This window comes from Anarrhichthys ocellatus, unplaced genomic scaffold (genome assembly GCF_004355925.1).
Source record: "Anarrhichthys ocellatus isolate YVR2014 unplaced genomic scaffold, GSC_Weel_1.0 scaffold9, whole genome shotgun sequence".
Lineage (NCBI taxonomy): Eukaryota > Metazoa > Chordata > Actinopteri > Perciformes > Anarhichadidae > Anarrhichthys > Anarrhichthys ocellatus.
The window spans coordinates 3,749,419-3,776,166 of NW_022280039.1; the positions used below are offsets into that span (position 1 = coordinate 3,749,419).

At 41.0% G+C, this 26,748-nt stretch overlaps 2 protein-coding genes across 3 annotated transcripts in view; one reads left to right on the forward strand and one right to left on the reverse strand.

Moving 5' to 3' along the window:
- The window catches only part of LOC116384474 (tetratricopeptide repeat protein 28), a 157,683-nt gene extending 138,517 nt beyond the window's left edge, over positions 1-19,166 (reverse strand). For both annotated transcript variants that reach the window (XM_031849157.1, XM_031849156.1), the window contains exons 1-2: positions 18,761-19,166; positions 15,949-16,248 (exon numbers count right to left, since the gene is read on the reverse strand). In XM_031849157.1, coding sequence (XP_031705017.1) covers positions 15,949-16,248; positions 18,761-18,790 — 330 coding nt within the window. In that variant the 5' untranslated portion in view covers positions 18,791-19,166. The remainder of the gene's footprint in view (positions 1-15,948; positions 16,249-18,760) is intronic.
- A 3,841-nt stretch (positions 19,167-23,007) lies between these two features.
- LOC116384444 (L-serine dehydratase/L-threonine deaminase) lies at positions 23,008-25,465 on the forward strand. Its single transcript, XM_031849100.1, has 8 exons — positions 23,008-23,029; positions 23,149-23,306; positions 23,475-23,514; positions 23,606-23,745; positions 23,956-24,047; positions 24,539-24,766; positions 24,865-24,989; positions 25,087-25,465. Exons 2-8 carry the CDS (start codon positions 23,151-23,153, stop codon positions 25,278-25,280), a joined length of 975 nt encoding a protein of 324 aa, XP_031704960.1. The 5' UTR covers positions 23,008-23,029; positions 23,149-23,150; the 3' UTR covers positions 25,281-25,465.
- Positions 25,466-26,748: the final 1,283 nt, after the last annotated feature.

Sequence of the window (26,748 nt, forward strand, 5' to 3'; positions counted from 1 at the left end):
CACACACACACACACACACACACACACACACACACACACACACACACCTTCTCATCTATACCCTTATCACCAGTTTTGACCCCTCACCTCAACTCCAAAGTGAGACTCTTTATTAGTCTGCCACATCCAATAAAACCTTCCTCATATAAAAGAATGAAACCCAGCCTCCCTTCCTGCTGTTGAAGGATCAGAGCAGAGGTTGAGACAGCTGTATCACACGTTTTTCAGCCATATCATAGCCCATCAAGACGTACTGATGGTAAGCTAACCAGCCAATCACTCAGCCAGTAACCACAGATGCTCTACCTACCCTGGGAATAACACATTCTTAAACACAAACAATGTTTCTATACAGTGATATATGTCATTTTCTGCCTAACCGTTGTTACCGTACATGTAGAGCGTAAATGGATATAAAAAGATTGAAATGCTGATGTTGGTAACTATCGGCTTTGCAATTCTGTCCATGAGAAAGACACTGAACCTCCCCCAGCATGAGTAACACTGGTTTATCTGACCCTGAGGTCAACATGCAACTCTCAACAAATATATACGTCATTTAGGATTCTGGTAAAGAATTTGGTCGAGAGCAGAATTAAGTTGGGGACGTGAATATGAAACGTTTTTTGGCAGATACAGAAAATAAATCATTTTACTCCCATCATCAGTATTAGATAAAATGCTCTAAAAGATACAATTGAATCACACTATAATGAGACTAAGAGCCTACAGCCATGTTAGCAGCTGTGTAGCTGCACTGAAATATGTTCACATCGACAATGCATGCATACATGCTGATGTTAAGCAGGTTTGCTTGTTGTTTGTTGCATTCCACTCACTTTAAGCGCCATCAATTCTTCCGTAGTCAGCATGGGTTTTGCTCAACATTCCCAGACACACTGACACACACACACACACAGATGGATTACATTTTGCTCGTCATAATGGAACCATCTCTGTGAAATGGCACCACACGGTCCAGGGTACTGACCATAACGGAGCAGCGGGGATAAAGATGAGAAACTGCAGAGCAATCCTAACAATGCGTTAGGATTCATCAAGGGAATAGATCAACAGCGATCAGAATGAGAGTAATGCGACCAAAGCCTGCATCCCCGTTATTGTCAGTATTAGCAGAAAACTATACATTTTTAGCTGAAGCAAAGCTGTTAGATTCAATTATATATACACAGTTATATTATATAATCTGTTTTCTTATCAGAATATCACAAAGGCTAGTAATACTTTAGACTGACAAGCGGATCCGTAAAAGCCATTTCATAAAATGCGTCAAGGCAAATGCAAGTCATATAACACTGAAACTTTTAAACAAATAATTCAGAACACACTTAAGACTTGTGATTGCATGACAGCAGTGGTGGGCCGTCAGGGCCAGCTAAGCCTTCTCTGCTGGCCGAAACAGAATCACAAAGTTATAGCTATTTTATAATTTAATCATTTTTACACTACATGTATTATAATTTTTTTTCCTTTTATCTTATTTTCTCATTGCACAGCTCCAGTCTTCCTCTGTTGCTCTGCTTCCAGCACAGCTTGTTTTAAGGAGAGATTCAGCCCGGTGTTTCGCTAACGCCGGCCGGTGTTTTCGATCGTTTCCGTTCACCGGCCGGCGGATTGACAATTTCATGCGACTGGTTCTTGTCATTGTGTTAATTACATTGATTCTGACTTGTCCGTTAATGACGAAGCATCCCGTCATCGCGGGGTTATTTCGGTTTTTTGTAATTGTTCCGGGTTCAAAAGGTCACACACCCCGTTGTCTATTATGTGAGCGCAGTCCACCGAAAACATTACATTTCCCACAACTTAAGCTTCTGCATTTTCCAAATGCACTAGTATTATTCAAACATATTGTTCGGTTAGTAAGCCTCATACCAAACGGTTTAATACGAATACGTGTATTATTACACCAATAGAAACAAATAACCGTAGCTCAGAAGGACAGCACAGAAGGCTCAGGTATAAAATGCACGGCCCGCCACTGCATGACAGGTATTTAAGGTCTCAGCAACAAGTGTAAGATATCTGTTTCATTATCGTGCAAAAGAAATTGGAGTTATGACAAGGTTAGTATTTTCCACTAAAATGAACATATTCCGTCAGCTTCTTTATAGAGTAGACTGAAATGAAAAGGGAGACTCCCTGAACATAACCTCTCGTGAATTATCAGTACTGCTTCGCTTTGCTTTAAGGCTGCCTGCAGGATGCAAGCCAACAGAAAACCTTTAACAATTCACCAAGGATGCTTCAATATTACATATTAATATAGCTACGTAGTATGTTATTGTAAGACATATATCAGAGCTTCTATACAAGATGATCTCAGCCACAGTAGTTCCCCTTCCCCTCCTCCCGTCCCAATTGGCCAAATATGCCCATTTATTAATCAAACGTGTCAGACAAAAGAGATTTCAATTCCCTTGAGGGTTCTGCACATCCACATGAGCATCTTGTTTAATGTGCTTTGGTATCAAATGTGCCAATGACTAACAGCCAGACCACTGAAATCCAGTTGTGCACAAACCCACACACGCACGGAAATGCTGACAAAAAAAGAAGAGCTTTTACGTATCATTTTAACCTTGGTGCTTAAATAGCAGCATGATTAATCTAATTATATTAGTATATATCACATTCATTTGCTGCCCTATTTTCCCTGAAATGAAAACTGAATATTTCCACAAGCAGACCCCAACAGTGTAATGGCAACCACCGACTTAGTAATGTTAAAATCCCACGTGGCATGAATGACTGTGTTGTGCCTAAAGTGTTGCTCGGGGAAATAAGCGCTGTGGTGGTACGGCGGATGCAAATATGCAATTACATGAAGTATGTAGATCGTAAGGAGGCTGAATCATAAATAAACATGCCAATGCTTAGGATAAATGCGTAATTTATTCTATTTAGGAATCAATGAAAACTGTGGAAGTAATTAGAAACATTCGGATCCTCGATGCATCTATATTTCATTAAGACGCTCATTGCCTGTGTGTCTGTAAACAAACTTTATAAAGGCTGGGAGATAAATTATGAAAATGACAGATAAATAGTTTTACATTCCAGTGTGATCACTGAATAGCAACTTTACAATTAAAGCATATCAGCCTTAAAAAAAAGGATCAGTGTGCAACGCTTTACAGCGAAACAAGTCTTCATAATAGAACACAATAAATGTGTGTCAGAGTTAGAGAAACAACTCATGATCTGATAGACATGACTAACAACAGCAAGCCTTGAAATAAACAGCCATTATTTCCCCATGTGTTAGATGCTCACACTTGAGTCATTATAGTCTATGTTTACATCAGTCTGGGTGAGTGAAAAGTACACATTTTCGGTGTTTTGATTTCTGCATCTATAACAGTGACCCTGGCAAATGAAAGAGGTCATTTCCGAGCTTTGTTGACAAACTTCCCAAACAGTTTCCTGTTTTCTGTTCATTGTTAGATAATGAATTTCCCAAGGATGGTTGTTACTACGAAGGCTCTGACCTCATTTTCTTTTGGGTTGTTTCACACGTGTTCTTTAGCGTAACACGGGAGAGAATTTCTTGTGTCTGATTCAATGTCAAACACTGCACCATGTGTTATGAAACCACAAAAAAAAAAAACGGATCGAAGTTCAATGGAACAACTCGGGTGTTAATGCTGCATGAATGGCAAAAAATGCAAAAACAAACGAAAACCTCGCAGGTCTTTTCACGTCACAAAAAAGGTAAATGTGTCAAATGTCAAGTGGAGAACAGTGTGGCAGAACAATGTTTGGTGGAAACATTTGATTGGAAGGGCAGTGGCTAAAATGAATTTTGCCGCAGTCACAATTAAAGTGATTGATTAGACCGCTTCACAACTGCTCTGAGAGTAAAAATAACTGCATTGCACTGGTTTCCTCCCAATGACCCGATAGTTGGGTGGTTTTGCTCGACAAGGATTTCAGTGGTTGTAACCATTTTCTGTGAGAAATGTTTCCTCAAGCACGACCTTATGACAGTTGGTTAAAGCATTTGATTGATTCCACCATTTATACAACTGCAAGCACACATTGCCGACAATATTACTCCAACTGTGCAGCTACAAAGTCTTGAACAAGCAAATCATGTTTCTTTAATAATATTCCTTTTACAGCTTTCTTGTCTTTCACAATCTTACATCATTTAACCAACATAGTTAGGTGCCAAGTGCTAATTAGGCAGCATTAATCAATAATAAACAGAGACGCTGGAGCTCACCAGACCCCAATTATGGATGCAACAATTCTCCCAGTTTAATTTGACACATTTAGTCCTGCAGTCTTTCAAATTAAGTTGCAACTGAATGAATCTATATAAATCACAGAAGAATGTACATGTGCTTCACCAGATGACTGAGTAAGAATATAACATTAAAGAGTGTAGACGATGAAGGTGTGCAAAACCAACGTATGCATCCACTTGTCGGTGAGGATTAAGATGGTATTAGTACTTTAAGACGGATAAATATGACCGAGCATGCAAATGAACACCGTAGAAGTTTCTTTGGAGATTATGAGTGTTTGATACTCAAAAGACAGATTTTGCCAGATTTGACGCTCTGCTGCGCTGACAGGATGACACCTGTCTAGCTGTGGGAGGACATAATTGATGTTCATATCAGCATCATTATCCTCCTCTGGATAATTGTGTAAATCTTCGTAGTAATGATATAATATGATTGTAAGTAAAATAGCATTCGGTGTGACACAACATCTGTGGATTGTCAATGCAATTGTTGACTCGCCAGCTGCTCTTGTAGTCCAATGGGGAAACATTTTAACAATTACAGTAGATGTGTGAAGACAATTCAGTGTTGATCCCTTGGAAGTGATGCTTAACCTTGTATTTCCCTCAGCCATGAGTAAGGTACGATATCTGGGTATCGACGTAACGATCAATAACAACTACTTTACTAAGTCACAGGTTCTCTGGTCTGGTCCTCTCACACAGGTACACATTAAATGTATTTCTAAAATAACTGACTCAGTCCATCAAATTATCAGTGAAAAGATACACAATATTATACACACTCATTTAAGATGACTCATTTGCAAGGTCATTTCTTTAAATCACCACCTAAAGAGACATGTTTTGGATCTGAATTTGCAGTAAATGAGGATGATAATCATATTTGTAGAGTGGAAACAGCTCATAGTGATCACGTCTGTTGTGGTTAAATTGACCGCTATAAGCAGATGATTATTATGACCTTTTATTTTTCTTTATTTCTTCTGAATATTACCATCTAATTGACATTTGTATATTCATTACATGACTATTAAGTAATGAAACAGACAGCTTTGCTATTTCCTGAATTTTATTGATCGTTTCAAAATGCAGCAGCCGAAAGCTGTTTCAAACGCTTTGCAAATTACTTCAGCAAAGGCCCGCTCAGGGGGGCATCACCCAACCAGGCATTATCAATCCACTTGATGAGGGCAGCTTCGACCACAGGTGCTTTTCCTGTTCGCATTTGTTTTCTGTCTCCATTACTAGCATAACCATGTGCACTATGATTTCTATGAATTTAAGTATGTAGTGAACATTAAAATGTTTTCCCTTCAGTCACATTTTTGATTTAACATTCTATTTACTTATTTTTTGCACTCGTTTAACATCGATATATATTATGTTTTGTTTAACGTTGATATCTATTATGTTTTGCTTCAACTCTTTCACTCTCATTTACCGAAGTGGAAGATTACACACAAACAACAGGAACAGAGGATGTTTAACACAAAAAACGTGGTTGCCAAAAGCAACTTTGATTTGATTGGACAATCATTAGAGATGAGGATTGGACAGAGTCGTTATGGTTAAGGACCTGTTGTGATCAGTGGTCATCCTTAAATGAAGGCCATGCCAGCCTAGCATATGGATTTCCTTTGTTGATAAGAATGAGTAAAAATTATGTTTATTGTAATTTGGGTGACCTGACCTTTGGTAGCCTTGGCGTTATGATCAGAGAGAGAACTGAATGAACCAGCAAGGGGACATAAAAACGAATGTGAATGACATTAATGACAAAAAGCATCAACATTTAAAATATGGAACCAGACAACTAAACTGAAAAACAACAGTAACAATGAATCAAATGTGAAAATATCTGTAGATAAAGACTGACTTATGGATTTATCCACTAATCAACACTACATCTATGTCTGTGGACATGTGTTGTTTAATCCAATCCAGTCTTTTTTTCCCTTCTGAGACAGACTTGGTCTACAAATGCAAAGATCTACACAGAGAAGAAAAACCCTGCCCCTGCAGTCAAAGTGGTACCACTCATTTGCATATATATCGCCACATAAACAGGTGCATACAACAGCGTCTCCAATTCCACACGTTCTCTGCATATGAATGGGGTTAACAAAAGTGGCCTTAAGTCATGATCATGAACAAGCCCTGAGAAAGGCATAGTTGTCGGTTCCAGGGAGGCGGCTTCTCAAAAGGCAGCAATCTCAAAGACATACAAAGAAAGGAGCAGAATACGAGACACTTGAAAACATTTGCTCTGTGGGAGGAGGCTCCTGGCAGGTGAATGTGGGGGACGTCAGGGGGTTCGGGCCACAAGTACTGGAGAATCAAAAATCACAATATAAGGGTGGAGCAGAACTACCAATTCCCAAGACACAATGCACATCACTCCATGACCAGGCAGGATATTCTCCTGTATGTGGTAAGCTGCTGAAGGCGTTTACTGTGAGCCGAGAATCATCAGAAAGGTTGCCTGGTAGACTCAGGGTGCAACCCTGTCTCCTACAAAATAATGTTCCCATACAACTAAATTGCACTCTCCATTATGTTTCAAGGGAAAAAAATATTTTCTTCCTTCCGGGCCGAGCGATCGCAGTTTTAAACTGTTTCAAACAAGTATTTAACAAACAAAACAAAACTCTTCAAAAAGTTCTTTGAAACTTTCCCTTAAGGTACAGAACTACTTTGTTCGGTTTAGTAAAAAACAACATGGTTTGGTTTAAAATGACGACAACATTAAACAAAAAGCAAACATAATACACAACAAAATACATTTCCTTTTACACGTGATTCACAATGCAGTTTGTATGGAAACGTAACTTTTAGGGGGCAGGGTGTTACCTACTTGGGTCACTGGATTTGTTATGCATACCTGTGCAGTACGTAAGACTGATGGTTTTGAGGGCATTAAAACTGTTACACACAGCTTCATCGTGATAAGAGCATCATTGTACTGAAACAAATGAATCCATACATGGCCATCATGTTCCCAAGATGCTTTCAGCATGAGCAGCAAGCTGCAAGAGTCACCAAGGAATGGTTTGAGGAACATTCTGGTGAAATTATGCTAATAATCCGACCACCACAATCCCCCTCATAGCAGGCCAATTGAACACTGAACTATAAACTAAAATGGAGAGCGAAGTCTTCGCCGCCACAATGCCTGCCAGCTGAAATCAAGGCCAGAGATGCTTCAGTGTGCAACTGAGCAGATGTTTATGATTTTCTGGTCACTGAGTGAATATTTGATTGTCCAGCTAATTAAAAACAGCAACACACTCGAGTTCCGTTTGAGAACACGTGTGTGTGATTTTTAATGCCCGACTGGAACAGCTCAGCCTCTGGTCAAATACTCAGATTGTATCCATAACCGTCGGAGTCATTTGTCAGCTTCGCACAAATAAATACGCCACCTGCATTCCAGTTTTTTTAGCTAAAACTTCTCCCCAGGCGTTTCCTTTTTGCTGCTGCTGTTGCTGGTGCATTTCCCTGTAAAACTCATTATGGAGAGACGGAATTAGAGGGAAGTATCTAGGTAAGACACAACAGCGCAGGCACTCAAACAGCTAATTGTAATAACCTGACACAAGTGAGTAATCTCGCTGCCTAAAAACGAGCCTTGAGATCTAGAAGGAGCACTTTAGAAGAATGAATTAGACTGGAGGCCATTACACACTTACACACTCAGAAAGAAAAAAAAATGATCCATCTTTAACTAGGCTGGATTTGAATATTAAACGGTCCTACTAACCGTTGTAGGAAAAATCTGATTACCGCAGAAGCAAGTTAACATAATATTGTGCATATTGCATTGTTTGTTCTCGACTGCCTTACAAACCTTCACTATGTATTAGAAATCATCCATCATTAATCATTGCCGACATGCCGGTTAAGTTATTAATTACAGAAAAATTGTGACCATGCAGCACTCACTTAACAGAAAGAATTAGGTCATATTTAAACTAAAGCCTGATTACATTGCATGTTCTGGTTCCACATGAGCAGCGGTGGAATAGGACTGTTTTTTGTTTTTTTTTGCTGACGCATCAAATGATCGCTTCCGCAATAAAACAGTGACAGATTTTAAGTGAAATATTATTGAACAAATGTGTTCCATTAATGTGTAGTGACATTTTACACTGGTGCGTACATTGATTTGCAAAGTATGTGGCCTGTTTCTATTTGCTATAATGATGAATGATATGGTTGACCATTAATGGCACTGTGCCCCAATAGATGCATACATGTAAATGTACTGAATTGTTATTTATTGTTATAATGGTCTCCAATACCAAATTGGCCTACAGTCACCGACAACCGATCCAACCATTTGAGTCAGTATCGGACCGATATCTGTGTTGATGCATCTCTAGCACGAGACATACGCGTTTCAGGGCTTTAAGGAGGAACAACGACCTCAAAGCAGTGCGTTTAAAAACTTGGACTGTTGAGAAACATTAAAGCTAGACAGCAGAGGAGAAGATTGTGCTGAAGAAGTCAAGTTTGTGAAGAAATTTTAATATTTCATTTTTAACTTAATTTGCTCTTGTTCAACTTCACTGTTGGGAGATCACAGCAACTGACTGAATTCAAGCCAATCACAGCTGCTATTCTCCATCAATGAGAAAACTACACAAATGCTAGTCAGCCACCTGGAAACAGAATTAGTGGCACCTTTATCCCGACCAATTTATTTCTCTGGGAGGAACTAGGGCATATGACTCATTCTGGGAAGGAGGTTACGTCATAAATAGGAGCCGTATTAAAACAGACCACAAGCTCAGAGAGGAACTCTTTCCATGAAGGCGTAAGAACAGACCAAACCTCGCACCTCCTTAAAAGAGGCGATAGATATACCAATACATCTGTGACATTATGCATCAGCAGAATGACTTTTCCTATTCTTATCTGCGTTGTAATATTGCTGTGTATTCGACACAGCTGATGGCACCGACACAAGAGAAATAAATGAGTGAACTAGTCACCTAAAGTTCTGGGGTGAAGACAACGGGGTCAGGATGAAGATCAGAGCAAGGAGCACCTCTCAGCTCTGCTATTCATCTTGCTTATGCAGTCTATACTAATGGGCTTCCTACAGGTGGCTCGATGCTCTACCCTATTTCCCCAATGGGATTGCTTCCTCCCTGCAGCAGAGCCAGGCTGTGCTAATTCTGAGATATCCAGGTCTCGGGACCCGAGCCTTGCCAAGATCCCTGATGGGAGGGGCCGGCACAATACCAGACTGACAGCGATATGAACCCCTGGAAGAAAAAAAAAAAAAAAACAGAGCATGAGTGTATCCTACGAGGTTATGTGCTAGGAGCAGGGAGCAATTGTTTTCCTCATTTCCTCAGCCTTGTAAAGCTGATCCACTATCAGTGGCAGGCTGTTATGCCACGAGCATGGCAATGAGCTTGCTTTCTCTGGGCCTTTTGACATTTCTTGCCATGTAATAGCAAGCAAAAAGCTATTAAGCTGGTAATCAATTGATGTATCCGGAGGGAAAAGGCATTCTGAGTGTGCAGACGTTCTCTAACATGATTGAAAGTTTCTTGTTTGAGGTGCTTACCTAGGCTTTGACACATTGTATTTCTTTAGGGACAAAGAGGTCACTGCATTTAATTTTCTGAATAGCTTATCTGCAAAATAAGCAAAAAAAAAAAAGAAAAGAAACATGATTTATGAAACGTTCAATACTGACCAAATTAGCCAAACCAAAACACCCACACATATATAGACACACAGAATTTGGATTGAATATGTTTTGGGGGAGAAGAGGATTTAAAATCATGTATCTGTGTGAGCTGGTCAGTAGGTGTTTGATGGGGTGTTGATGGGTCTTACACACTATACTGAGGGTGACATCAGCACCCAGCTCTGACTCATCCGTGCCCCCAGGACAGTCTAGAGACAGACAGCTGTGGGGTGAGAGTGAGGTCATCACACACGCACATCAAACAACATTATGTCATCAGACACTAAAAACGTTGTGGGATCTAGCAAAGCAACACAGATCTATATTCTACAGAGCTTAGTGTAAAAAAAGAAGAGACAGTATGTGTATGTGTGCCTGGTGTTTCTTGAAAGCAGATTCAATTTTACTCAACACTACAATTTGGTGGGGCGCCTGGGTGGCAGAGAGGAAAACCACTTGGCCACCACCATAGCGATCCGGGGTAAGCAGGATTTGGAATCAGCCGTTCCAAATTGTAAGAAAAAAAGGAAAAAATACTGAACACATCAACAGAATATTGAGTGAGTGAACTAAAGAAATGAAAAAATAGCAGCACAAATGTGGATATAAATTCTATCAGAGTCATATTACGGGCATAATGTGTGCGTTGTGCCTGAGCTGTATTACTCACTGGCAATTCAACAGACAGAGAAGCAACACATTGTACAAAATGGTAATGTGAGCCGATTCTGCGTTGGATGTTGATGCGTTCAATTTTGAGTGAGTTATTAGACTGAAAGCAGGGGACATGATTTGGAGTGCAAATTGCATCCATCAGGTTCACAACAATGCAGTAGCTCAAATACATTTATGTTGTATATTACTGAATACTACCACATGGGATACAAATTACTTAGATAGGGTAATACAAGAAAGACGCGTCTTTCAGCAGAATGTCATGTCCACAAAGATGCCAAGTGAGACAAGAGCAGGAATAGCTTCATCTCATCTTCATCAAGAACGAGATAGCTGCCAAATAAGTGCTGTTGAAATCAAAACAGCAGACGTCTGTCTGTGTGTGTGTGTGTGTGTGTGGTCACTTTCCCTCCATGAAGGCCGGTGCATGTGTGCAGCGCTGCTTTGCAAAGGAAAAAGACAGAATTTAACTGCTCCCGCTCATTTCCAGACAAATAATTTCGGGTTTGTGCCCACTAGCGCCAACCCTCTGTCCATCCCGCTCCCTCTGGCCTATAATTACATGCCATTCATTTGATTTGTTCATTAGTTCAAGCCTCGGCTGGGTAGAAGTAAAACGGAACCCTCTTATTAGTGGTTCATGACTCTAGTCCATGGTGAGCTCTGGAGCTACGGTGGAAAACAGCAGCGGGAGAGCGGAAACTGGTGGGAAGACCTAATTTTAACCCTCAGCAAGTACACATCGTTACGCAGAGAGACAGCAGGGACGGCACACGGTCATAATAAGCGTAAACCCGTAAAACCTCTTACGTAAAAACACTGCTGTGGCATTCAAAGGTCAACAAACCAATGATCAAACGTAAATATTACAGATAACAAAACCTGAAGGCATAAACCAAATATCTGGCAAGGAAGCACTTTCTCTGTGTAGATCATAGTACAAGTTATTCCACGATATGCACCGTGGTACTTTTGAGACAATTTTATCAGAATTGAGTTTACTTGGATACATTAATAAATTGCTGCAAGTCACAAATCTTCCAACACATCTATTTCCTCTACCTCTATCCAGCTAATTCTTTTACATTTTGCGAACATGTCATCTGTGTTTTGCAATTCATATATTTAACATATGTGGAGCTCTCCTTTGTCAGCCTCACCACTTCATTTCAGATAGTTTGAATTTCCCTGAAAACTTAAAAAAAAAGTCATCAGTAATTATTTCTGATAATTACAATCCAGAAATATGCCTCGTTTGTGTAGCAAGATGCAGCAGGAAGTGCAGCTGTAGATGAGCCCCAGTGCCCCATTTTTCACTATAACCCAATCATTTGCAAGAAGCAACTCCTCTGATTTGAGAATGCTACTTGGTGAGCAACTTTCTCTGCACACTATTATGAGTCTCTGCTGTCTATCATTGTTCTCATGACTAACTAGAGGCATTCATATTTTGAAGCTGTTTATTACTAACTACGGGGGGGATATGCCCGCTGATGTAAGCTGCATTGAGTTCTTTCAAATCAAACTAAGTCATACCAATCGTAAATATGCATCAAGAGATATTATAAATAATCATTGATACATACCTTGGCCCCAATATACATATAAAGTTAAGAATTGATGTTCTATTTTGTCTATTTGCATTTTTACAATAAGTTTGTGAAATGTATGGGCCCCAACAGTCTGCACTGCACAGGAAAGACGGAAAACAGAAGACATTTTTGTAGTTTGTAAGTTTGAGACTTAAAGCGAAACTTTAAAAACTACTAAAACAAGTTTGATGTAGCTTCACTGTGAGCTTTTCAGTTCATTATTCAGCATGTATCAAAAATAATAGAGGTCACCGAGGTGTGATCAAATAAATATTTCAGATGGTGCGAATGAAAGCCAGAAGAAAGGAACAAGAGCTATAACCACTCTCCACATGAGATCAAAAGCCAAGTTCTTAGTTCGTCTCTCTCACACACACACACACACACACACACACACACACACACACACACACACGCTGGTTTAACGGACTGTAATACCAACAGGGGAGCATTACGCCCCGTTGGTTTTCAGCCACATGAAAAGCAGAGGGGCAAAGGACGAGGTCCTCGAATCACACAATTATTTTACTTCTTTTTGCGCTTACAGTACTAGCAGAAGCCGATGTCATCACCCGGCACTGCAGGAAAAAGAAGCTTTATGCCTCATCGTGGTGTCAGCATACACTCTTTACAAAATTACTGGATATTCTGCCGCTATAATTAAAGTTGCCTTTCAGCACTGCACACACCATGACCTTTTCCAATGCAAACACTCAAGGCCCCTCTACTGGGATGTGAATGGACATTTTTATGTTGGTGAAAAGAATGTATTCAAGTATGCACATGCACCGAGAAAAATAAATGTCTTACAGCCTTATCTGTCAAGCAAGGCTTCATGGGTTTTAACCATCATTATGAGAGGGTGTCCCAGCAACAACACCCTTGATAGGCACCATCATAACCTATAATCAGAGGATATGCAAATGATAAGAGATATTTCCCCTGACACCGCAGTGCCAGTCGTCTTTCGGTTTCCTGGGAACTCTCACGTCAGCGCTCGCGGAGGAGAATGGGAGCGATAGCAGAAAGGGCTGTTTGTTTAACATGTCACTGGAACAGCCGTGTTGAGAGGGAGGGACCAGATGGAGCAGCAGAAAAGACAGGGAATCCATCTAGAGAGGGTATTGTCCTCTCAGCCACTGGTATACGCCTCAGAAAACACTTGGGGTGCCACACGGAATCACAAAATACTCACTGGAAATAGAAGCCAAAATAAAAAAAGTGTTTGCTACAGTTGAATAGTTTGCTGCTGTATGATTCCTTTTGTACTTAAAAATGAATCATGCACAGGAAAAGAAGCTTGATTAAACACGTACATTCTCACAGTTTCCCTTCCAGACAGGCTCATAGACACTAAAATATGAGCAGACACACACACAAGTGTCTATGAAATGACACCCTATTTTGTCCTCATTTAAGCTTTTTTATATTCAGTAAGAGGGTGAGGTACAAAGGGCCTGAAGCTGTCTCGGGTCATTAAACCACACATTTTCTTTCTTCTTTCAGAATGTGTTTTCTGGCACTTACAGCAGGCAAAGCTGACAGATTAGACAGGGGGTTCCTTCACAGGCTGGCTGTGGGCTTCAGGAGGGTGGGCTGCTCGCTGGTGCTTGGGGCAGCAAAACCACGCCTGTCACTGTTTGACGGGCCAATCCAGAAGTGCGGTCATAGGGAGGTATGATTGATGATATTATGTACTCGCACAGGATCTGAATGCCAGTACACTCCTGTGATTTAATCCCTGTTCCTTCATCAAACATCCAGGCGTAGCAGAAGGACTGTACAACGCCAAACCTCTCTTTCCCCGAGGCCAACGCCATAAGTGTCAAGACCACCGTTACCAATCAATTCTTTGAGGCAGCACGAACTTAATACAGGAGTTGTAAAATAATGCATATGCATGCATGTATGCATGTTCATTCATATCCGCTATAGCTCAATTAAACACAATTATCAAATTCTGATTAGAAAATCAGAGATGTGATTTTAGTTTTTTCAGACATCAGATATTTTTTATTTTTTTTGAAATGGAAGATGGATTTGTTGTGACCTTGGCCTCCACCTGTACATTAATCAAGTAGTAAAATTGTCTCCATGGTGGCTGTGTTGATACAGGTTTAAGCCACATTTCTAAATCTATACGACGGCCATGATAAACATTTCCTTGAACCCACAGAATTTAAAATAAGCATCTTGGAAATTCAATTGCCTGAATGCCTTTTTTTGTCCTGCACAGACGACACACGTTTACCAGCCTTCCTATTTGACAAGACTGACCCCTAGTGGTGACTCAAGACACTTATTTTAAAGCATGAACAGGCACCCCTCTGTATAATTGTCCAATACCACGAAATATGAATCCCTTTGTCTCATGTTACAGAGTAAAACACAAGGGTCTGGCTGCAACATCGGCATCGAGTCTGCTAACAGAAACATCAGCACGAGCGTCTAAGCTGTCAGGCTGTAAATCAAAGAATAAGCAGAGCTACACTGTCTAGATTAAGCCAACCATCCCCCAGTCAGACCACAAAGAGGTTCATTGTACTTGGATAGCATATAAAGAGGAGAAAGGAGAATGATTTTTAATTATATAGTTTGGCCTCAGAGGGTTGTGAAATTGCTCCCGAATGAGCGAGATGTACTCTATGTTAATATTCAGATGCTCCGAAGGGAGAAGTGACAACATGGAGGGGAGACTATTGTTGTAGGACTGGTCATATCAAATGACATTGAAAAAGCACTGTACTGAGCAGTACCTAAAACAACAGATGGACAGCAACCGTATATACATAACAACAATAATATGAACTACAGCACACAATAGGTGCTAGAAGGACTACATGTGTCCATATGGGACAATGCAGCAAGCACACAACAATAACTACGTGATGAAAGACGACAGTTTCAGCTCTCACTGCAAGGCCACGTAGGAGGAAACCTACCCGAGGGTCTGAAGATGCACGGCCTCAGATCAAAGAAAAAGTGGCCACTGATGCATCACTGGTCGCGACAAATTATCATCGATACCACTCCACCACATTATCATCAATCTCTCTCTTGAAAGACAAAAGTATCTCCCCATGCTAAATCATGAAATCAATGCATTTCTATCACCGAGAAGAATTGGTCTCCCGGTGATCTCTGCGGCTGAGTAATGTGAAATCTATCGCAAGTTGGTCCACGTGGCCGTGACAAGATCAAAGACAAGACCCCATAAAACTTTGTATTGATCAGCAGCCACGAGAACGCAACTGAGGAGTGAACATGCCAGTGGAATTTTAAACACTTCAAACTGAGGATAAATCATCTATTTGTGAGGAAAAACAACGTGACGTGAAAAAAATAACACCTCACAACAACAATAATATAACTATGATACTACCTTATTACTGTGCTATGAATACCCATATTTGACAAAATTACAATTACTTGAAATGTCACATTTTTAAAAACAGCCCATTTCAATCTATGCAGCCAAGTCCTGATAATTAAAGCTCAAACTGGCAACGATATGGACATCAGTGCCCCAAAATTAGATTTTATGTTTGTGATTTACAATTCTTGGCAATGACGCTTTATTGGTGCACTTGAGAACAGTCATTAATTTGTGTTTAACAAGTGGAAATGTTATCATACCGAGGACTTCTTCCTCCACTGTTCCAGTGTGTCCCTAGCTGAAGCAGATGAGGCACACTTACCTTGGGCCACTTGGGATTGAGCTCACAAGCTTTTTCAGCATCATCCAGTGCCGCCTGGTGCTGTCCCAGTTTGAGACGCGCCGCCGAACGGTTACTATAGAGGATGCAGTTCTGTGGGTCAGCTCGCAAGGCATTAGTGTACAAGTGGACGGCTGCCTGAAAGTCACCACGCTGACACGCCTCATTGCTCTGCTGCACTGTCTCCATGAACTCTGCTTTGCTGACGCCATACCTGGCCCTTCGGTCTCCAGAAACACATCTCATTGGTCTGCCCGCTGTCCGAGAACCGAAGACGGAAAACTGGAGAAATGGACAAAAAGGAGTGAGAAAGCTATAGTCAGTCGAACTGAAAAATATCATAACATAACCGACAGGAATGCAGTTGAGGAATATGAAGCAGGATGTCTCGCCAGACCGACTCGTATTCTCCCACTGATGCAATATAAACAAATATTGTAGTCCTTTGTGAAAATTCACAAGCATGTTTTCACATATATCAAAAACGTAATTATTAAGGAACATTAATAATAGCTGCATTTGATTTACTTTGGTCAGCTCCAGGACGCTGGTATTGTGCTTGTTGTCACTCAAATAACTTAACTGAGCCATTATTCATCTTATTTGTTCCACTTGTGCTTTTCCTGTTATGAAAAGGAAACGTCAATGTCTGCTGTGAAGAAGATATTTAATAACCAGGGAGGATATGATCCATATAGTTGGCCTCGTGTAACTGTATGAAGGTTATGTCTATAGCTACTTTAATTTAAATCAAATTACATTGCAGAGAAGCACACTGAGACTGACCGCTTACAAAGTCACCTGGAAATCCCATTCTCAATGTAAAACTAAATGAATGATTGATTTAACTTTTGTGGTATATTGTGACATGAAATTACCGAAAATCAAAAACCAGGTTTCCAAAATAATCCATATATTTAATTGAACTGCAAGCAAAGTTTTTGACTGAATAATGTTTTTTTGTTTCTTTTCAAAGAGGACTCTCGTGAGGTTGCAGATGTGCTCCGTCTTTCGACCTCCGAAAGACGGAGCACATCTGCAAAGCACATCTGCAAAGCACATGTAATAGAACTTTGCGCTGAAGTCCAAGTAATGTGAATTCAAAAATGTGATCTCCATCTATGAAGAACAGATCCCCGAAGGTTCATAACAGGACATGAGGTTTTTATCTTTCACACAATAAAGCCCATACCCATTCTGATGTTCACAGCCTTTTACTTGTTATTCTTCTATACCGCAGCTTAGACTAACAACAACGGTGGAAAGTTCAACCCAAGTAATAAAGACATCTTCATTGTGCCGATACAACAAGATAATACCTGCCTTAGAGCCAGGCCATCGGCATAAATGTGGGATTGAATCCATTATTGTTCCCATTCACTGCTGAACAAACTGGCTGGCACACCATTTGAATGCGTTACTGTCTTACTGGAGCTGCTGCATCCAACCAATACGGTCTCATTGATTCAGTAGACGAGTGCCGTATAACCATTTAACAGGGACGGTTTGCCGAGTACTACGGAGTCATGAAATTCATGTCAGGGTTGCATGTTTTTAAGGCCAGCTTCCATTATACCTCTTTTTCACCACACCTCCTGAGACTGAATTCTGGGATAGGGCAGGGTTGGTAATTGCTTCCAGAGGCCCGGGGAGTAGATGCAGCAAATATGAGGGCTTCGGGTATGAAGTAGATTCTAAATCACGTTACAGTGCAGCAGCACCAACCAGTTTCTTGCTTTCACCATTTTATCTTTTGCACCTTTTCTTGTTCATCTCTGCATTATAACCATCAAATAATCATTTCTATCACGCGACAACAAACTTCCTGCTTTACTTTGGCTGAACTTTAAAGTATCCTGTGTTATATATCGTACCTCTAATGCCAATTCAACACCTGTGGATTGGTAAATCTTTGCTGCAACAGGTAAACCAGTGAGGTGTGTGCAAGGAGGTTGTTTACTGGTGGGTTAGTTGCTGCAAGTCCCATGGACCGACAACCCACCTCTGACTGAGGGAGTATGGTCCACACCACCACTGACACTCATGCTTAGATTCAAGGCCTGCTCTCAAAGAGTGGCACTAAAAGTATTTATTATTAATAACTTCATTCAGGGCCCAAGAGCCTGTCGGTTTCCCCTTCAAGCAAAAGCTGCAAAAGCTGATCTCATGTGTATTAGCAGGACAGGGAAGGGAACCAATCACTGAGATTTTCCAGAATGGTTCACTGCGAGTGCAGTCTACTGTGTGTGTGTGTGTGTGTGTGTGGGCAGCACTGGGCAGGAAGGGTGGAGAGTGAGCGATAATGAGAACCTACACCAATACAGAGGACACCCTACCAATCTAATCACAAGGAGGCAGAGAGCAACTCACCTCCTCACGCGCAAATATAGCTGGAACGCACGTGTTTACAGTTGAGTTGGGCAATTAGATTTACGCATAGCAATGCACACACATTTACCGCCCCTGCGCGAGCTTCCCTGTTCATGCAAAATCAAATTAAGTGTGGGTTAGTCAATTCTGTAATCTGCATGACCTTCTGTTGACATTTTAAATCACATTTATGTTGGCTATTGCTTTCGCCAGGAAAGCCCACACATTAGAGTATGCATGACTGGAAAATCGATAGAAGTCTTTTACGAGGTTTTCACAGTAATGGTCATTTGGTATTTCCTGTCCAGAACGCGAGGTAAAAAAAAAAAAAAAAAAGTGTTATTTGGGAGACGCAAAACTGCCAACAACAACATAAATGACAGCTCGCATGTCAGTGAAGAAATTGTTTTTTGTGTTTATTTACCTTTTCTTTCTGACTCGCTTGCTTCTCCATCCTGTCTGTCGGCTTTGGTTTGTGCGACTAGTTATCGCTCTCATCCCATCACACTCCGGACGTTTTTTTTTTAATCTACTGTTCATGTATCACGAGGTGTTCAAAAGTTCATCCCCGAATTCCACGATGTTGCACGAGTGTCGACAAAACTGCGAAGAAAATCCACAGACACTGAGCTATGTGGCGTTCAGGAGAAACTTTTCTCAAGGAAAGTGCGCCATGTTGTTAAATCTTTTCCTTTTTTTTTTTGTTCCTTGTCTTTTTTCCCCCTGTTGCCATAGCGGATTTGTGAGTGCCGTGCAGAGGGAGGCATGAAGGTCTGTGGGAGCCTGAGTCAGGAAAAGGAAAGCACGAATAAAGAATGCATCATTAGGTTATGCTTCGTTTGCAACCATTCATAAAGTGGATTCAGTGCAATCTTTAGATAAGTTCAGGCGCCTCGCCCCCGCGTGCACCAGGTTATTAACCACACCTGAGCTAAACTGATGCTGCATTCAAGTCAAATTGTTCAACAGCAGCAAGTGAAAGGAACCGTTCATTTAACATCTTGAGTCGTATTTGCAGTCAGATATCAGGAATTTGTGACATCAACTACCACTCGAATGTCAACAAACTATAGAGAGGCACTGGTCAACGAGAGACCAATGTTTTTTTTTGATCTCCTTTGAATTGTATAAAGTCTAACTCACCACACTTCACATTGTAATGGTTTGCTTCTATCAGCGTATGACATGATAAATACGGCCTGACCAAATAACCTCTATATTTCCAGTTTCCACCTTGAATATTGAATTTTGCAAGACGTAAAGTCAGAGTTAAGGTGTACAATGGTGTGGTTTACACATCCAGTGATGCCATAGATGTAACTGAAAAGCCATACCTGATGGATGGCACCTTCAACACTGTGAGTACAGATGCATTGCAGAGCTTTTACTTTCCATTTGACAAAAATCTTAAAGAAAATCATGATCACAGGCATCATTTTCAGTTGATGGATGTATCAAAATCAACTCCCGGGCACCTTTTCAGACAAACATCATACATATGGCAGTGAAAAGTTTGGCCTGAGGCTGGCGTCAGAGGAAAGGCTCATCAAGGGGGTTTATTTTCTGGTGAGAGGGAAAGTGTTGGTGCACTTTTGGGCTTGAGGGTGGAGCTTAAGGGAAAGGCCACTGTAGTGAGATACTGACATTTTGGGATAACATGTGTAGGGAAACGCAGAGTAAATCATGATACAATGACATTTTCATATGTTGAACATGAAAATGAAGTTATCGAGATACTGATGATTCCACAATATACTGCAAAACGATTCTGCACCTCAACAAATCTGAGCAACTACAGAACTGAAGACGATATTTCAAATCCAGCTAAATGCCCAACGGAGGACTCAACAGAGGAACCTCTTTCTGCGCAGGCTCAGCCGCTCCTCGGTGACTCAGAAAGGAACCTCCTTCTGACAACCAGGCTTTACCCAAACCTAATAATGATGCAGCCGCAGCGGCTCCTTGCTCCTGTGATGGCATTACAAATAGGCCTTGTGCCAACGATGGGGCAGCAGCTGCTGCTGTTATAGATGCTTCTGGATCAGCTGAAAAGGAACCAGCTGTCAGCCGTGGTGCAGCCAGTCCTGCCCAGGAGACGGGTCACCTGATGCAGGTCCACCTGTAAAAGTCAAGCAGAGCCGACTAAAGTCCAGAGGTTTTTTGGCAGGGCAATAAGGACCCTGTTTGGTGAGAAATGTTGAAATGTAGGAATGTCTTTGTTTGCAATGCAACTTTTTGAACTGATGTCCATGAATGTTATTAAATCCCATCCTGTGTGTGCTTTAGAGGTAATAGAAGACACCATGATTGTTTGATTAACTCAATAACAGAGATGCTGTTACATTGTAATGATAGAACAGCAATCAAACTTTCAAATTCAAAACAACTACATGACATCTTGTGCCTCCAGCTTTTTCATTTACACTTGCTGAACTGGTGTCAAACATTTGAATGTAATGGAATACAGAATTTGTTTTTGTAATATTATTAACGACAACTACGTTTTTTAGATTTTAAAAATATAGTGCTTGTAAACATGTTATTTACATGTTACATGTGACATTCAGACGGAAGAATTGTGTCTGCACTATAGTGACACGGAATACATTCATTAATGGGGAGCCTCTTCACAGCCCAACCCTGCAGGTATTTCAGGTCATGTGCTCCATATTTCTGTAGCAAAATTACTTGCAATGGTAACTTCAGATATGAATCGATAAATACTTATTTCTCGACCTTAAAAATGAAGATTGTAAAAATGATATTGCAGAAATAAGCAAGGAGTATTTTGAATAAAACCATATGAGGCCAACCAGTGTAACTACAGTATGCTCTCCGATGAAAACAAATGTGCAGCTCTTCACCAGTAGATGGTGTAACAAGCCTTTAGAGTGGCCTTCAGCCTTGACATATTGTGCATGTGTGCCTTCATGGCTTTTCCTGGGACATTTAAATGGTATGGGGCCATTGATAATGCAAGAGGCTCCACCTGTGCTTTCCTGCTCTAAATGTCTGCTGCGGAAAAAGCTGATAGTGTGCAGGATGTTTTATACATCACAGATGGTGTTAAATGATTCCTCTCAACTAAAGAATCATTTAAATAAAGTTGGAATTTAAAAATGTTGAGATAGGAAAGGCTTTGCAGTCTTGGTGCAAGGTTTAGAATCATGCAATGAAATTTGTACAAAATATAATATTAATGACAAGACATAAATGTAAGTACCGACATTGTTTTTGTTTTCACATTTTATATATAGCCCTGTTTTTGATAACTTGCTGACTGGGCTTTTTGTATCTTACAATGACACCCACCAAACAATAGAATCAAATTCTAACATGACAGTCTCTGCACAGAAAAGGGCGGAGGTCAAGCCCATTTTTAGTTATGAGGAATTTACAATGTTGACCACTGACCCACTGTGGTCCTGTCTGCTTTCAAGTCTGGTTTCAGTCTTGTACTGTAACAGCTCCTTACGGGTGTTGCAATATAGTAGTATTACCAAAGAGGGTTTTACCAAGTTCAGAAAAAGATAACCATTAGAATCAATTTATTTGAAATCAAGGCAGCTTAATTATCACCTTAAGTTCTGGGTTGCTTATAACCTGACATAATCAGCAACCTTGTTTGACAGTCTGACCTACATGCAGTGGTGGAAGAAGCACTTTGGTAAAATGTAAAGATAGTTTATTATAAGTAAAGTAAAAAGTCTTGGTTACAACATAAAACTAGCCAACATGTATGACCAACAGTATGTTTTTTAAATATTAAGAATATTCGTTATGCATGTTTATATTGATGATACATAACATGTATGCTTTATTTTCATGTTTCATTGTTATTGTTTACAATTTAATCAGTGTTTTTTCATGAGATAATAATTTGACTTTTAATGTCAAATGTAATTCTGCAAAGTAACTTAGAATGGCTGATACATATGAATGTAATGGAGTAAAAAGAACATTAGAATAAAAAAGTATGTAGAAACATTCAAGTTAAGTTGCCTAGAAATAGCTGAAACTTGTAATCTGATGTTCACTTTTAGTAGGCCACTTAGTTACACTACATTGTATTTAAACCCATTTACAAGACATTGCCATGCTGAGCAACCTCATATTAAAGCACTTTATATTCCAGTCATCCTGAGACAGCAGCTCACGTCACCACACCGGATCGTTCAGGTTTGAACCGTCCACACGGAGGCTGTTCCCGCTCCCCGCTTTTGGTAGTCGGGGCATCGGGGCCGAAATAGTCGCGACTCTTTTGGTAATGTCTGCGGTGCGTGCAAGTCCTTTAGAGGGGAAAGCAACACGCACATGACAGCGCGTTAAAATGCCACAGGGGGTGCAAAGGATGCGATAAGACGGTGAAATGATGTAGTGGCTGTTATTGAAAACAACGTTTTTGCACGCGTTCTGTCACGTAGACGTGACACATCCTAGAAAACTGTTGAAGAAAATGGGACGAATGAAGAGGAATTTTCTTCATCCTCAGTGTCCACTCTTTCCTATTCGTGGTCACTGGGAGGGTCTGCGTCATGCCTCACGCTGATTGGTCTGACAGTGGGCCTACCATGCCAAGCCCACAGCTCAAGTTTGTATAAAGGCACGAAATATCAAAGAGTAAAGTGAATACGGAAGTTTGGGATCAGTGATACTCAGTACAGTTTGTTATCCTGCCATCTATCTGATACTGGTAAATTGAAGCAAACTTAAAATATCATCTTTGTATTTATTTTTATTTTTGTGAATGATCTTTGAATTATTTGGCCCTTGTCTCTTGAGAAACCATTTCTCTGCTGGTCTGTTCCACAGTGATGATGAAGACCCAGCAGTCTCTTCATGTGGCCACTCCAGTGAGGCAGAGCCTTGCCCTGACTAAAGTAGCTGGGACCTCTGTTTACCTCAAGTTGGATTCATCTCAGCCTACCGGCTCCTTTAAGATCAGGGGCATCGGACACCTCTGCAAAACTGTGAGTAATTCTCCTCTGCTCTGGTGTGAAGTGTGTTGTCATGTTGTGTGGCTGAGATGCTTAGCATAGATCCATATGAACCAGTATGAACCCGTTTTCAGCTCCAGTCTGAACACTGGGACGATGTATTGGTTCCCTTTCTGACTGTAATGTTGTTTTTTCTTGTAGTGGGCTGAGCGGGGATGTGAGCGGTTTGTCTGCTGTTCAGGTAATAACTAAAGAAAAATCAATGGATGAACTGTCCATGCCTCTGTCGGTGTGTTTTGGTGTGTAATCTTTGGCACTTTTGGCCCCAACAGGAGGAAACGCTGGTATGGCAGCAGCTTATTCTGCCCGTCAGCTCGGGGTACCTGCAACCATAGTAGTTCCAAGTGTTACACCAAACCCAACAGTGGAGAGGCTGAAGGACGAAGGCGCCACTGTGGTTATCCACGGCAAGGTTAGTTAATGTCATGGATTGTTTTATTTACATCAATCACACTCTATTTTAAGCATAAATAGATACATGTATTGTTGGATTCTGGCAAAAATTGTGTGCGCAGTTATTATAATTTTCTTATTTCTTGTCACCGAATTGTCACATTTAGAACAGACTGAGAAGGCAAAATGATTCATCTGATGAAATGAAGTTGTATCTTGTCTCTTTCAGGCTCTAAATGAAAGCATTGAATACGGACAGCAGCTTGTGGCAAATAACCCCAGCTGGATATTCATCTCTCCCTTTGATGATCCCCTCATCTGGTGAGACGATCTCTGCACGTCTGTCCTTCAGGGATTGTGACAGCATGTACACAACTATATGCACTGTGCAGAAATTCTCGCATAGTAATCTCTCTGACGTAAGGAGATAAGACAGATTCTTCTCTTTTCTCTACAAATGAAATTGTTTTAAGATGTGCAACTGACTGATAGTAACGCCTGACTTATCATGCGGTGTCATTCATGCGGGGTTGCAGGGGCCGGGATGAGGTGTTATGTCAGATGCATGGTATCTTATCACGGTGCTAACTGTAAGGGACTGTCAGATAATGTAGTTACCCCACGTCACAGACCGTAAATTACCAACACCACTAAGGGCTACTGTTGACATGATCAGCATTTTACAGCGCACCTGCATTCAATGAAGAATTATTAAAGAGAAATAAATCAGACTGTTTCCTTCTTCACATTACACTACAATCAAACTAAATTCAAAGGAACTGACAGGGTTGGGTTGTGCTTGTGTGTTACAGGGAAGGCCACACGTCTCTGGTGAAGGAGCTGGAGCAAGACCTACAGGAGAAGCCGGGAGCGATAGTGCTGTCGGTGGGAGGCGGAGGCCTGCTGAACGGAGTGGTGGAGGGACTGCGTCGTGCTGACTGGGCTGACGTGCCCATTGTAGCCATGGAAACCATGGGAGCACATAGCCTCAATGCAGCAATGAAGGCTGGGGAGCTGGTCACTTTACCTGAAATCACCAGGTAAGATCTACTCATGGACATTGTATTCAAATAATAACATTTTCCTCGCGTAGTTCCTCTTTGTGTGTCAAAGACTAACCCTTCTTTTTGCTCTCTAGTGTTGCAACCACGCTAGGCCTGACGAGGGTGTCCTCACAGACTTTTAAACTGGTGGGCGAGCACAAAGTCTTTTCAGAATTAGTCACAGACCAGGAGGCTGTAAAAGCTGTGGAGCGCTTCGTAGGTGAGTGCAACCTGCACCTGAACAGATGCACAGCAGATCTAAAATGGCACCAATCAGCTGTGAGACTGACCTCTCCTGGTATCTCTATTTTCTGCAGATGATGAGAAGATCCTGGTGGAGCCTGCCTGTGGTGCTGCCCTGGCAGCTGTGTACAGTAACATTATCAAAAGGCTGCAGGATGAGGGCAAGCTGGCTCAGCGCCTGGGCCCAGTGGTCATTGTGGTGTGCGGCGGCAACAACATCAGCATGGAGGAGCTAAGTAGGCTGAAAAAACAGCTCGGTGTTATCTAGCGTGGCCGACTACCTCGGGTCCTCCTGACCTTTCCTCCATTCCTCCATCAGCTGGTCTCAATCCACAAAGCCCAATATCCATGTGCTCTATAGACCAAATCATTCCAGACTGAGAGACTATCCTGAGCACTGAGACTGAGACAAATGTGAGAGAGCTGTGATGCTGCTCTGGTATAGAGGTAGTTTTTGACCGGAGAAACCTCTTTCAGAAAAACTGCAACGTACTGACAAATTTAGGTTGCATTTCTATTTGTATTTAGTGTGCTTGTGTGTTGTTCTGCTTTTGTACATTGAAATCTATTTTAAAAATGAATAAATTATATTTCTGAATATTGTGTCCTAAATCATTTTCCTGCCTTGACAAAGTTCTTATTCCTGACTGCAGATATGTGAAATACACATCAAACCTCTTCTTCACAACATGACCAAAAGCAAATGGACTTTTTAAGATGTGCTTTCTATACGGGAGCTAAAAGATAAGTAGGAGAGGCCGATATTTGCTTATTGCAGGTATATTGTATCGGTGTATGTCGGCCGATAAAAGACATTGCTTGTGCAAAAACCAAGTCTGACGTAGTTAAAAACGGTGTGACAATTGTTTAGTCCTGCATAGTATGTGACTTGGTCACAATTCTAAAAAATTGAAGGGATCTAATTCAAGATTGTTTGCTTATGTCATGTAAAAAAACAACACTGTTGGCCGATATGTTATCGGTATTTAAAAATACATTATCAGTCACGCTGTTATATACACTGTATATCTCCGATGACTAGAATGTCATATGAAGTGTTTAATGAATGGATCATTCTCCAAATAGATTTTGGAAATCATAAATTACACTCTTCAAAACATGAATCCAAAAGAAAACCAAAGTACTTTAGTATTTAAAATGTGTATACTGTATGTCTACATGTTGCGTTTGCTCTGTAAACCACTGACAGGGATGTTTAAACAGTGCGAGCGCAGTGCATTGGGGCCACAGCTTAATTACAATCTCAGCCATACCATGAAACTATTCATTGTATGACAATTCATGAATAGCGCTGGTCTCAGTAGCTTACTTTCCAATTAGCTTCCCCTCTCCTCAGTGAGTGCTTTGGCAGGCACGATGCATACAGAACTACATTCTGAAGCAGCTTTGATCCCTTATGAATGAATGAGTATATCATAAAGTTTTGAATTTGACCAGTAACTTTCAAAAATGAATCACCCTAGAATGAGGTATTCAGTAGACAGCATTGTATTCCAGAGCCAGGTCAAGTGGCCTCACTGACTTGCAGACAGCAGCGGTTACTGGGTCAGTCACATGTTGCATGACCACCGCAGACATCGTCACGCCTTGTGACTACGCTGAACGTCACAGCATTCAATTGGCTGGATTTTTAGGGATGTGGCACTTTTCCTGGCCACTCATTGGTCTGATGATCATTAAAAAGGGTGGTGGTTCCTTTATGTCACAGAGCGAGA

What these genes read in the sequence shown, in the direction of transcription:
- LOC116384444 (XM_031849100.1), top strand. Translation starts at nt 23,151, where the DNA reads ATGATGAAGACCCAGCAGTCTCTTCATGTGGCCACTCCAGTGAGGCAG. An exon ending in TCGGACACCTCTGCAAAACT is followed by an intron (nt 23,307 to 23,474) that starts GTGAGTAATTCT and finishes TTTTTCTTGTAG; the next exon opens with TGGGCTGAGCGGGGATGTGA. An exon ending in AGCTGTGGAGCGCTTCGTAG is followed by an intron (nt 24,990 to 25,086) that starts GTGAGTGCAACC and finishes TATTTTCTGCAG; the next exon opens with ATGATGAGAAGATCCTGGTG.